This window comes from Lactuca serriola, chromosome 8 (assembly GCF_051521515.1).
Source record: "Lactuca serriola cultivar US96UC23 chromosome 8, Lser_US96UC23_V15, whole genome shotgun sequence".
Lineage (NCBI taxonomy): Eukaryota > Viridiplantae > Streptophyta > Magnoliopsida > Asterales > Asteraceae > Lactuca > Lactuca serriola.
The window spans coordinates 135,442,758-135,456,713 of NC_136415.1; the positions used below are offsets into that span (position 1 = coordinate 135,442,758).

At 33.1% G+C, this 13,956-nt stretch overlaps 2 protein-coding genes across 2 annotated transcripts; one reads left to right on the forward strand and one right to left on the reverse strand.

Annotated features, from left to right (window-relative positions):
- Nucleotides 1-3,726: 3,726 nt before the first annotated feature.
- LOC145069608 (B-cell receptor-associated protein 31-like protein) lies at nucleotides 3,727-5,776 on the forward strand. Its single transcript, XM_079016564.1, has 2 exons — nucleotides 3,727-4,483; nucleotides 5,236-5,776. Exons 1-2 carry the CDS (start codon nucleotides 4,204-4,206, stop codon nucleotides 5,610-5,612), a joined length of 657 nt encoding a protein of 218 aa, XP_078872690.1. The 5' UTR covers nucleotides 3,727-4,203; the 3' UTR covers nucleotides 5,613-5,776.
- Nucleotides 5,777-8,714: 2,938 nt separating this feature from the next.
- LOC145069121 (GPI transamidase component Gpi16 subunit family protein) lies at nucleotides 8,715-12,207 on the reverse strand. The gene is made up of 5 exons (XM_079016090.1): nucleotides 11,875-12,207; nucleotides 10,411-11,619; nucleotides 10,179-10,328; nucleotides 9,690-9,870; nucleotides 8,715-9,052 (listed from the first exon to the last, which is right to left on the reverse strand). The coding sequence occupies exons 1-5, from the start codon at nucleotides 12,106-12,108 to the stop codon at nucleotides 8,871-8,873; spliced, it is 1,956 nt and encodes a 651-aa protein (XP_078872216.1). The 5' UTR covers nucleotides 12,109-12,207; the 3' UTR covers nucleotides 8,715-8,870.
- Between the last annotated feature and the right edge of the window lie 1,749 nt (nucleotides 12,208-13,956).

A 13,956-nucleotide genomic window follows, 5' to 3' on the forward strand; every position in this document is an offset into this window, starting at 1 on the left:
ATACAATTAGATACCCAAACCCATGATAATATCTTGTTTTGTTTGATATATTCATTATAATGTTCTTAAACTGCAACCCCTAACTTAATTTACTTCCAAGATTTTCGAAATTTCACTATTATATTCCTCTCACATCACATTTTTTTACTGAACACCTACTATGCTACATATCTTATAGTTGAAATGAAAATTATGTAAGAGGACGATAAATGTGAAATTTATAAAAATCTTATAAGTAAAACAAGTTAGAAGTTGAATTATAAGAACATTGAACAATTACAATGTATATATGATACAAAACGACATAGTATAGTGGGTTTGGATGCCTAAGCTTATATACCCTTAAGGGTATATTCATTTTTCGTATATATATATATATATATATATATATATATATATATATATATATATATATATATATATATAGGGCTAGGTTATTATGTGGATGGACAATTATTTTGCGGACGTGTGGACAGTGCGATTCTATGATAATTACTAAGAGAATAAGTTGTTTAGTAATGCGGATACGTTCAACTTTACAAAAATATCGTCATTTTCATGCATTTTCACTAATTCTTATTCATTTTTGTTCTCACAAATCGTTTTTCACTCAATTTCATTCTGACAGAATACGACTCAATAAACATTCTGACAGCATTCTGACAAAATAAGAATAATATGCTAAGATTCCAAATGCTTGTTGACGGTTTGCCAATGACCCTCCCTCCTCTTTCACAAAATCTAAAACTACAAGAACATCCGCAAACAACTTCATCAAACTTGTGAGTGTGTTAAAATGTGAATCCCATCTTGTTTCTCCCACTCGAACAAATGTAGTCTCTTGATTTAACCCTCTTCCGGTTTCAAGTTCACCACTACACAAGACTTTTTGCACCCTTTCTCTTGCTTGCTCTCGTAGTAAGTCTATTCTTTTACACGAGGCACAAACAACAGTAACCACCAACGAGATTTGCTCAAAAAAGTCACTAACACCATCATGCTTCTTTGCTACAGCCACAACTACTAATTGAAGTTGGTGTGCAAAACAATGTACATAAAATACCGTGCCATTCTCTTGTAATATCAAAGCTTTTAAACCATTGAATTCCCCTCGCATATTGTTAGCCCCATCATAACCTTCTCCTCTTATCTATTAAAATTTAAAATAATATATATATATATATATATATATATATATATATATATATAAATTGAAATAACAAAAAAGTAAAGAATGAATTACCTGACTAACACTCAACTTATTACTTGTAAGTACTTCATTTATGGCATTTTTGAGGGTCAAAGAAGATGTATCCTTCGCGTGCACTAGTCCTGTGAATCTTTCTTTCACAAAGCCAAGACTATCGATATAACGCAAAACAATAGTCATTTGTTCATTTTTTGAAACATCACTAGATTCATCAACTAGTAAAGCAAAAACATCTTGACAAATCTCTTCATAAACACTCAAAAGTACTTCTTGTGCAAAACATTGCACAAGTTCTTTTTGAATTTTAGGGGAATTTAGTTGATTGTTTTTAGGAGCATTTTTAAAGTATTGTTGAAAATATCTTCACTAGTCTCTCGAATGGCTTTTAACACTTAAATGTAAAGCCCTGTATTTCCGAGTTATCCGACTCGTCATGACCACGAAACGATAAAACGGTTTTCAATAAAAGTCTAACAACAATAATAGAAACACGTAATCAAGCTTTATATTTATGGTCATCTACTTCGGTTTGCCTCCTCAAGACTACATTAATTGCTTGTTTTTCCCTCATTAAAAACTCACACTTTTCCCTTGCTTTGTTGTGAAAACTATCAACACCACCTACATGAGTCCGAAATGCATCTTTTTTATTCCAAGTATCAAAACCTTGAGAAACAAATGCATCTCTCCCTCCTTTTTGTCCCATGAGGTCCCCACACAAATATCAATATAAACAATATGCACTGTTCTTTTTCACACTATATTCCAACCAATCAAAGTCATCAAACCATGAAGGAACGAATCTTCTAAATCTATCACCTATTTTTTTTAGGAAACTTATGTGCACTTACTTGACACGGTCCTTGAAGCAAATATGCTCTTCTTATATCATCTCTTATATTTGATTTGTAACTTGTAATCAATGGCATATATGTCGGGTCCTTTGGAAGATCTAACAAGTCAACATTATCATTAGGTTGGTTAGAGCATGGTGTTTGTGGAGTTGCATTAGAAACCGAAGGGATTGATTGATTGGTGATTGGTGTTTGTGGAGTTGCATTAGGATTAGAAACGAAAGGGATTGATTGATTGGTAATTGGTATTTGTGAACATTCTTCACCACTTTCATTAGGATTAGGTATTTGTCTTTTGGTAAAAAAACCACTTAGTTTAACCTATAAAAACATAACAATTACACCTAATCAAACAATAACTTCAATAAAACAAGTTGCTTTCACCTAATCAAACAATAAATTCAATAAAAACATAACAATTACACCTAATCAAACAATGACTTCAATAAAACAAGTTGCTTTCACCTAACCTGACAATAAATTCAATAAAACATATCAATTTCACCTAATCAAACAATCAATTCAATAAAAAAACATAGCAATATAACCTAAGCAAACAATATAACTTCAACAAAACAAATCAATTTCACCCAAGTCAATCAATAACTTCAAAAAAACATATCAATTTCAAATATCTAAATGAATTGGTAAAACTTACTTGCTTCATTGTAGTGTAGGGCTTTGAAGTGGATTTTGTTAATTGTTAACCAAAACAGTAGAAATTGAAAGAAGAGAGAAGTTGATCGATACTTGCTTCAAGAGATTGAGTGATTGACTCTTGTTGAAATCGATCAAGGATTGTGATCGATCCAACAATGAAATCGATCAAGGTCCAAGGATTGCGAGGTCACGAGTCAATGAATGTCGACAGTAGCCATCGCCCATCGAATGAATTTTGGACGCAGGAACCAGGAAGTCAAGTAGTTGTGAGTCGTCTAGTCGATATCTGTGTAATCGTGTTTTTTTTTCCTTGTACCGATCAACAATTACACACTTAATTAATTAGGATTGGGCTATTTTTTTTACCAGCAATTAGCCCAATTGCTAATTTATCCAATTAAGTTTTATTTTGAGCTTTAAGCAATTGGACTATTAGACAATAATTGATTAAAACATTGGGCTCGTTATTATTATTTTTTGTTTGGTAATTCCCAATAGAGTGACAATATTTTTTTATGTAGTTGCACGATTTTTTACGTAGTGACACAATAGGTAAAAATTAAAAAAAAAAAACGAAATTTTTTCTACTATGTGCGCAGAAGCTAGGTGTTGCCAGTGCCACACCGAGCACCTAGGTAGGACCGCCCTTGGTTCCACCCTACCCTATTTGATATTTTTATGTTTTTGAGTTTTAAACCTATTTTATTCGGTTTCATAAGGGGAACGGAGTGAAATTGACAGTCCAATTTCTAGTTCTACTAAATCTTGTTTTCTAGTTTCGAAGTCCATTTAGATTGCGTTTGGACACGGTTAACCCCTAATTGGTATACATAACCCATTTGGAAATGCTACATTATTTTTTGAAGTGGAGGAAAAGATGAACTCGAAGATTTGATGTCAACAAAACCAAAATCATGTGCCCCACGTCCAAGTTCCTGAACGAAACATATGATACACTTCCCTATAGTATATAGAAGCCACCGTCAAACCATCTCTTGCACTTTTCAATGCGTTTCCCTTTATTCACGCTCCAGATTTCATACAATGCCCACGCCTTTCTTATAATCTCTTTCCCTTTTCTTTCGCTCCTCTGAAACCATATGCCATCTCCAAAATCATTGTACATAACACCTGAAACACCAAACACAAACCATTTTCCAGTTCCCACTTACTCCCTTTTCCGGTTTTAGATTCTTCAGATCTGGGACCTCAAACCCTTTTCCTTCGCCCAAATTGAACAATCTTAGAACTGGGTTTCCTCCCTACATCTAAAGAACCAAAGATTTTAGTTTCTCTTACGTAATCCCGGGCAGGTTCTATGTTCTACTTCATTCAAATGCTAAAGCCCTAGTTCATTATGCGATTGAAGGTCACTTGTGAAGTGGGTGTTCAGTTATCTAGTGTTTTTCATACGAAATTGAAGACCCAGATCAGATAAGAGTAGCGATTTGAAGTATACGGTTGAAAAATTTATTGAAGATGATACAGTTATTGTTCTTTGTTGTATTTGCCGAGGCCTTTGTAGCATTTCTTCTAATGGTGAAAATCGGACCACTTAGAGAGCTGGTCATGAATGGGTTGGATCAAGTGAAAATGAGGAAGGGGACTGTTTTGACGATTGCTGGGACGATGTCTGTGATCTTGTTTTCAAATTGGATTAGTATTGTTAAAATCCAGAACAAAGGTGCTAAGATTGGTACAATGACACCCATGGATCAAGTTCTTTGGAGGACTCATTTGCTTGAGGCTTCACTGATGGGTACATCGCTACTACTACCACTGTTTTGTTTTAACTTTAAGTCTTCATTCATGTTTTCAAATGTTTTTGTTTCTTATGGTCAAAATAATCAGATTTTGAGGGCAGTTGTCCTTATCTTTAACCTTTAATTTGTGTATATATGATTCCAAGTTTGATTATTCGAGTCACATTCACCAGTTTCTCATGGTTGGCTGGTTAGGGTTGTGGCTAAATCGATAGTTTAGATATACAACAAATAGGATTAAAATTTTAGTGTAAAACTTAACAGATTTGATAACACAATTTGATTAGATGATCTGGATAGGATTTTGATTTATAAGTTGAATCATATAGCAAGATTCTGAATCGTGAATCATCCAATTTTAAAAACCATGAATATTTCTATGCTTGTAGCCTCATGGGGAGAACTTACATTCCTAAACTTTCTGTATTAACTCGTATCTGTATATTAAGTAAAAAAGAAACACCCATATCATATGTAGCTTACCTGTACTCATTAAGTTCATTAAGTCAGAAAGAAAGAGCACCTTTGTCAAGTCCTTATTCACAACATTATATTACTAAATTGTGCAATGATGTGATTGGTTGATTTTTCAAAGTACAGTGTTGTAATAGGAACAAATGAAACTATGATATTGATGGTGTATAAAAATATCCGTGAAAGTATGTTGCTGTTTATTTGTATTTACTATTTAACCCTAGTCATATATGAACATTGATAGTAGTCAAACTTGTATACTTTGACCTTGCAGGATTCTCTTTGTATCTTGGCTTCTTAATTGATCGAATGCATCATCATCTTCAAAAATTAATCAATCTGAGAAAAAACGGTGGTTCATCGAAAAAAGAAGTGGAAAAGCTGGAGGCTGAAAAGTTGCAGCTAAAAGAAAACGAAGAGAAAGCAAAAGAAGAAATCAATCGGATGCAAAAAGAGATTTCCAATCTATCAGAAAGCTTAAAGAAGCTTAAGCTGGAGTCGAAAGAAAAAGATAAGAAGATTGAAGTTGCAGAAGCTCATGTCACTTCCCTTCAGAAACAATCTGCTGATTTGCTTCTTGAATATGATCGTCTTCTTGAAGACAATCAAAATCTTCAAGCCCAAACTAAAAACCGACAATTTAGGGGTTAGATTTATATGATCTTGTTTCTGTGGTGACCATTGTTGTTGACTTTTTTGTTTTTGACTTGAATTTAGATATGATCTCATGAGTCATTTTTTGGAAACATGGAAATTGTTGTCTTGTTGTACACGGACGAGAAATGTTTACCGATGTTGAATTGTTTTGCATTTGATTTTTGGTATCTTGAGAAAAAAGTTAGAATTTCTTAAGTATATCTTTCTATTTACTTATTCTCATTATTAGTACATTTGTCAAAAATAAAAGGAGGTAAAATCATTCGAACGAACGAGAGAAAAAAAAAAGATAGAGAGAGACGTTATCGATGACTGCCAAATTGTTTACATTAGGGTTATACATGAATTTCTTAAGGAATTTATTTATAAAAGCAAATTGACTTAAATTTTGCCAATAAGGCCAAACCAAAAAACTAAGAGGAATCTAGTCATGGCTTATTTTGAAGTGGGATATGATATAGGAACTAGATCCCAAAAAACACATCCAAACTGATATTCATTTTGCTCAAGACAAAGTCCCTATGGGTCGGGTATGCGTTCTCCATGTCGTGTCTACATCTCACTACACAAATATCTTCACAAAAGGACTACCATCCTCTATTTTACGAGTTTATATCCGGTCTTAATGTCCAGCCAATTACCCACATTTCAACTGCACGAGGATGCTAATATATTTGTATGTTTGTTTGATTTGTGTACTAGCTTATCGGGTTTGGCCCATTATGTTTCAATAATCGAATTGTATTATTTGTATGTATACATGATTAATGAGAGATCATTTTCATGAGAAAATAATGTTATCAGACATTCATAATAAACCACGCTTAACCAAGGAGGAATAAATTCAAGTAGAAATGTCGATTCAAAAGCTAAGCCCGTTCAAAGGAATAAATTCACCAACACAATTATAAAGGTCGAGAAACTTCATGTCTATATCATTTTGTTTTATCCTTCCTTAATAAACTGATTTCAACTGTCCAATTACCGCCGCTTGATGCAACTATTGGTGTATATATTGAATTTCTCAGCAAATTTGGTTCTTTTTTACAATGAATATTCATAAAAATGACTGGTTATTGTGATTTAAGTAATCGATCCAATTTCTTTGCATTTCCTTAATTGACTACCAAGTCGAAAATGAGGCGTCTTGAGTTTGTTTCCACCAAACACTTCAATTCTCCTTCCATTCTTATATCCAAAATATTTACTATTTTAATTGGAAGGTATTTTGATATTGATTTTATACATGTTACAATTTTGCACTCCGCTTAATTATTATTATTACTATTATTATTATTTTGCTCATGTCAAATAAAGAAAGTCTAATTAATTTGGTCCGAAATACAATTTTTTGGAAATGATGGTCATTTTCTTTAATTCTCCATACAGTCCGTTCCATACAACATTTTCAATAAGGTTCGTGACATTAACACCCAAGCAATTGAGGATCAATCTATTAACCAAGGCCACTGTCTAACATAAGACACGATCAGATCAATATCCAAGTTTCATTATCTTACACTATTGAACCCCAACAAATGACTTATAACTTATAAGGGTAACTATGTTTCAAAATTATTCAAAAAATATGATCTGAGTTTTGTTTGTTCAAAAAACACCATCCAACGAAGGCTTGAGGGAGTGGGTGTGGTAGAGGGTGCACTCCCTTGCCACATCAGCTTGAAACACCGCCCCTCCCTGCGATTTTGGTGCGGTAGAGACCGCAGTGTGGCACTCCAAGGGAGTGCTCCTCTCTTCCGTATGTCATTCCAATTAAGTTGTTATTGGTCAGATTTTTTTAAGAAAATGTGTTTTTTTTTAAAAACCTTTTGGCATGAAACCACACTTTTGTGGTAATTGCTGACGTGTCGCCTATGTGACAGTGAAAAGAGTTTTGTGGTACCACTCCCTCTAGCCTAAGGTCTTTTATAAAAAACACCAACGAACTATATACTTCGTTCAAATGTCGCCTTATGGTAACCGGCATTTACGGGTAAAAATTAAATAAGGAAAAAAAAACAAAGGTAATTGTTTCCAAAATCGTTCAAAACACACAATCCGAGTTTGTTCTATTCATAAAGCATCTTTTAAGTAAAGTCTTTGTACAATAAATATCAACAAACTATATATTTTGTTCAAATGTTACTCACTCGATCCGTTAAAGGATGACTTGACCTAATTATTATGACATAACATAATATTAGTTACATGCCATTAATTGATATATTCATCATTTATAAATCGATTTAGGACTTCTTCATGAACGAATGATTTCTTCTTATCCTTCTCTGATTGCTTCTTCTACTAAATCAAATATCTCCAACTCTAGCTCACACATTTCAAAAACACATAAGATATTTGATGATACAGACCCTTGTGACTGCCGACATCCTTTTCGAATTGGCATAAAGTTTGGGGTTTGTCTCAACTAATTTTAACCAAAAGCTTTATTATGTCATTCTCCTATATATTTGCTTGGTTATGTGATTCGTTTTTTGGATATATATATATATATATATATATATATATATATATATATATATATATATATATATATATATATATATGTGTGTGTGTGTGTGTAAGCTTTTGCTATAGGTAGTATAGGCAGTACACTTTTTTATATATATGTATGTTAATTTGTAATGTGACAACAATATCTTGATGAATATTCCTTTAAATTTGTAGTGCAGTGAAATCTAGTTTTTGTTTGCATCATGCTTAGCTATAGGTCATGACTAAATTGAAATAGATTTCAAACTATTATGAATCTTTTAGTTTTCACAAATTTCAATCCTTGAGTTATGTATGGACATTTATCCCCTAGTTTTCACAACTTTTAGTTGGCTTTTCATGAAGAAGCGCTAAATATGTATCAACCAATATTATGTCAATAATGATTATGTCATATCACCAATAATTATGACAAATCATCCTTTAACCTATAAGAACTTGTTACCGGTGAGTAACATTTGAACAAAACATATAGTTTGTTGGTGTTTTTTGTACAAAGACTTTACTTGGATGGTCTTCTTTGAACGATTTTGAAACATGATTATCCTTATAAGTCATTTTCCCATAACAATACTTTGGAGATGAGTTAAAAGTAAAATAATCATATAATCATAAACAAAACAAAACAAAACAAAACAAAACAATATGGTTCTAACATTCCTAATTTCCGTAACACCTAAGTTCAAAATAATAGTATACAAACCAAGCCGTGTGCATTAACTACCTAATTTCTCAATGTCATCCAGAATAATATTGCCATCCAAAAGCAATAGCAGCTATCAATACAATTTTCAAAACTACCTTTGAACTTATAAACTTTGAAGAAGAAGAAGATGAAGACGAGGGCGGGTCCCAAGGCTTCCCTCTCAACTTAGCTGACAATTTGGAGAACAACAATGGAAGCTTGCCACTCTTCTTATCTGCACATCATACATAATCAACTTCTTTAAGTACAATGTCTTAATAACAAAAATTAAAATTGATAACTAATTATAACCAAAATAAACTATTAATTTCAAATTAATTATCGTATTTACTACAACATCCATTTTATTAAATGAGCAAAAATAAATTCAATACATGTTTAAGTAAATACTACACATGTTAATATAAAATATGTTAATTATGAGTTTTTATTTGATTACTATTACTGTAATGTATGTTAATTATGTGGTTTATCCAAAAATATTGTGTTTTAAATTATTAAAAAGCATTAAAATTTTTAATAAGTTTGAAAAGAAAAATTTTAATTTCATATATACCATAAATAAATATCAATTTAATTTATAATTATAACACATTACACATAGAATATCATTGTATAAATAATAACTTAAAATGTATAAAATTCAAAGCTGAATAACAAAATTGTACACCAAATTTGTAAATGAATAATATAATACCATATCTGTGTTTTATTATCCACCAACACCATTTTGCTGTAAGAAATGGCTTTGGGTTGGAGTAACTTTACACCAAATTCAGTGTAAAATGGGATTTAGAGTATAATAATAATATTATTAATAATTAATAAGTTCCATAAAGAGCCAGTTTTACCTTTTTCTTTCAAAAGTCTTTCTTCCTCCCCAACACGTCTTCTAAGTGCATTCATCAGTGACCCAAAATACAACGCAAAAACAGTGCATGTAATTGTGATTACATTATAAGGCATGCTAAAATCAGGGGTAGTCAAAGGAACAAGAAGCACTTCTGTGTAAGATAATATTTTTCTTTTTTCCTGCAATACAAAACAGACCAAATTATAGCAACCTACTTTTATTCATTCATTTATATTATAGGCATAGCATTCTACTTTCATTTCCTCCAATCATAACATTGTATTTTGAAAAATCTACCCAATAATAGCAATCTTGAATCCTATAAATGGGTAGATTTTGCAGAGTAGATAGATTTCTCAAAGTACAATGCCTTAATAAGAAAAAAAAGTTGAAAGTACAATGTTGTAATGTAATAGAAAGAAATAGAAGTACACTGTTATCATAAACAAACAAATGAAGATTGTTGCTATTTTTTGCATTTAAATACCTGCATCTTAGACACCATAGGTGACTTGATGGAAGCATTGTCCTGTTTATATTGCATGCATGTTTGGAAGTCCGGGTAGCTGATTATGGCAGATGGGATGTCAAATCCCTGGTTAGCATCTGGTGGATACTCATCTATGTGCAAGAAACCCTGTGGTACAAGTAATACAGCAGTAAGTACAAGTAAACTGAGCATACTTTTAAATCAATACAAAATTAGATGAAACTTGCACCTTGTCAAATTCTAAAGTTAATGAAGCTGATTTCAAGTCACAAGGTAATTTCAAGCTCATTTCCATTACTCCAGGGGACACCTTATCTTCAGAAGGTGAGACACTTAGTTTTTCTATGGCGTCCCCAAAAGATTGGGGTACCCCATCTACATATACTTTTGCAGTATGGTAATATACTTTGATATACCAAGGCACAACTTGAAAAACATCTACTTTTAACCTACATTTTTCTTCATTATGGTCAACCTTTGGGAGACTTTGACTCCATTCTGTTGACTGTAAAGAGAGAGCAATAGCACCCCTTTCATTCCCACTTCCCATTAAGAACCGACTTACACGTAATGGTGCTTTCACACATGACCAAGTTACTGGAAGATTCCATTTGAATCCCAAATCAAAAGGTTTAGAATTGTGATGATCTTTTATTGAGAAACCATATAAGATAGAGGAGTGTTCTCTATGGAAACTGTTTACTTCTTTCATTATTCTATCAGGAGAAACGGAAAATTCAAAGTTTGAGATACTCCCAAGACCTTCATCACCCTTGTCTTTCATGTTATGAACTAAGCTACCTTCAAGTTGAACATACACATTACTAGATTTTGCTAAAGCACATTTTCCATCAACTGTTTTTCCAAACAATGAGCTCATAGACCAGTTTGGTTGTAACTTTCTGCCACGAGTTTCCAAAGCATCTGGTTGAAGAACAACTGTAAGCGTTTGTTCAAGAGCTATTCCATGATCTGAAGCCATTGGATCGAATTCCCCTGAAGTTAAATGCAACCTTTGAGAATGATAAAATCCTCTGTAAATTGATGGTCTGTCCATTAATGAAGAAAGCCCAGATTTGTCTCGACATGGAAGCAACTTCAACCATGGAGTCAGATTTTCAGTGCAAACAGCCTCTCGAGGCAATGAGCCGTATCTTAAATTGGATGAAAGTGGCTGGAAGCTCCAGTCTGGAGCAGAATACGTGGTGGAAGATTCTAGAAAGTTGATTGAAGCACAAAAGAGACCTGAAAGTGTGTGTGTTAGGTTTTTCCAGGAAGCATCGACCTGATCTGGGGAGACATCAAATACAGCCCATAATTCAACTCCGGGAGGTTTGGCGTTGCTGCTTGAAACAGGATCAAAACCACCCCAGCTTTCGTAATTCCAACGTCCTTGAGTGAAAGACAGTTCCATTTCTCTGATTCGATATTTGTGAACCTGTAGTGTCCAAATCCTAATTTAGAACACAAATACGATTGGTTGAAATCTATATAAAAAAGTAATACAACAATATAATGTAACTTCACAAATCATCCTAATCAATGAATCATTAAACCCTAAACTCAATTAGGATGGACCAGAGCAACAATTAGAAAGCCTTTGGTACTGTTAAACCTAAGGATTCAATAAAATGCCTGGATAGAAAAACGAATCTGATCGAGTAAAGTAATTAACGAACTATTGTAATCATACCAGCTGATAGATAGCTTTGGGAAAAAGCCGGTGGTGATGTCCATAAGAATTTGTCGGAGGAACTCTACTCTCGAAGTGAAAATGAGAAAGAACTTTCCGATCAGGAAGTGGCCTGAACAGCAACTCCTCAGTGAATTCTTCTCCATCGATTTGTTCTACTACTTCTCCCGTGGATTCAGAGGCAACGTGGAGTACGAACACTAACAGCACGAAGATGGAAAGTAAACGAGCCATGAGAATCTGAATGTTCGTGATTGTGTACTATGGTAATGGAGTCAATCGCGTAGGAAAATCGGCCATTGCAGGAACTTCAAATTGTATTCTCAGTGACAACCCACATCACAGATCAAGCCTTAAGCTTCACCGGGTCATGGTTCAGACCCATTCATCTAACGGGTCGGAATATGTGTCTTTTTTAATGTTTTTTTTATATTTATTTATTTATTATTTTTTTTATAGTTGTAATTTACGGTTTTGATCCTATAGTTTGTACCTAGGGGTGTGCAAAAAAACCGCAAAACCGAGTCGATCCGGTCAATCCGAAACCGATAAAAACCTAAACTGAAAAAACCGGATATATACGGGTCGGTTTCAGTTTGAATATTTAGATATCCACGGATACCCGAACCGAACCGATATATATATATATATATATATATATATATATATATATATATATATATATATATATATATATATATATATAAACCAGTGTTTTAAAAACCGGTTCGAACCAGTCGGTTGAACTGGTCGAACCGGGAACCGGAGGTGAGGGCGGTTCGATTTGGACCGGTTTTATAATGATTTCCTGACCGGATTGAACCGGCCGGTTTTAGTAAAAAACCGGTTCAACCGGCTGAATTGAACCGGAATGGACCGGGTTGAACAAGACATTCTTGGATTTTTGTGTTTGTTTTGGTCTTCTTTGTTTGATTTTGACTTCTATATGTTGCATTCTATTTACGTTTGTAATACTAAAAAGATGACAAGTTTTTATAATCAATGTATGCAGGATAATTAAAAACATATAAAAATATAGAACCGGTTTGACCATCCGGTTGAACCTGTTAAACCGGTTGAACCGGAAAACGTCACTCGACCGGTTCAATTAAAAAACTGGTTTTTTAAAACATTGATATAAACATTATTTTACGTGAGAATGTAGAAAGGATTATAGATCTTTCAATCACTAAACAACTTCAATCACTATGCACAATCTAATTTGATTATATCCTAAATATAAAAAAGTGGTTGTAGTTTAAATATAATATATTTTTTATGCGTAATCTAGAAATGAGTATTGGTTATATTAATATATGTTATTGTGATTTGAACATCAAAAAACTGTTTTGTAAATATTTAGAGGCCACATAAAAAAAAAACAAGAATTAATAAATATTGAATATCTTTATATCAAAGAACTTTTTGAAGTTTACACCATTGTGTTTGCGTAAATTTAGAACTGCCGATAAGTTTTATAATATTAAATTATTTATCTTTTACATTTAGAGAATTGGTTTTATTTCGGAAAAAAGAAATTGTTGAAATAGAGTATGTAGTTTTGATTGATTCTTATTTTTTATATTTAATGGATACCCGTGAATTGAACCGTGGTTACTCGCCTTTATACGGTTCGATTCGGTTCGGTTACGGTTAATGCTAGCAAGGTACCCGCCCCGCTGACACGGTTCACAATTTTATTACTATCTGATCCGAACCGCTCCGTAAACACCCCTATTTGTACCTTTATTATAGGTTTTTAGGGATAGTCGTCGGATGGTACCAATATCGATCAGTGTCGTTCCCGATTTCTTCAATATCGAATTTCATCTAAAGTCAATATCGAGTATTGTACCGAATTAACGTTATTAGTACCAGGAATGGCACCGATTTTCGGTACTAGACCGGTACCGACGGTACCGAATCCCGAATTTAATGATATTGGAGTACCAAGTATCATTCCATATTTTTAAATTTGGTGCCAGTGTGGGATCGGTATTTGATACAAACTGCTCATCCCTATAAGTTTTAAAAAGACAAAATGTAAAAATGGTCATTATGGTTTTTTAATTTCTTTAGGTA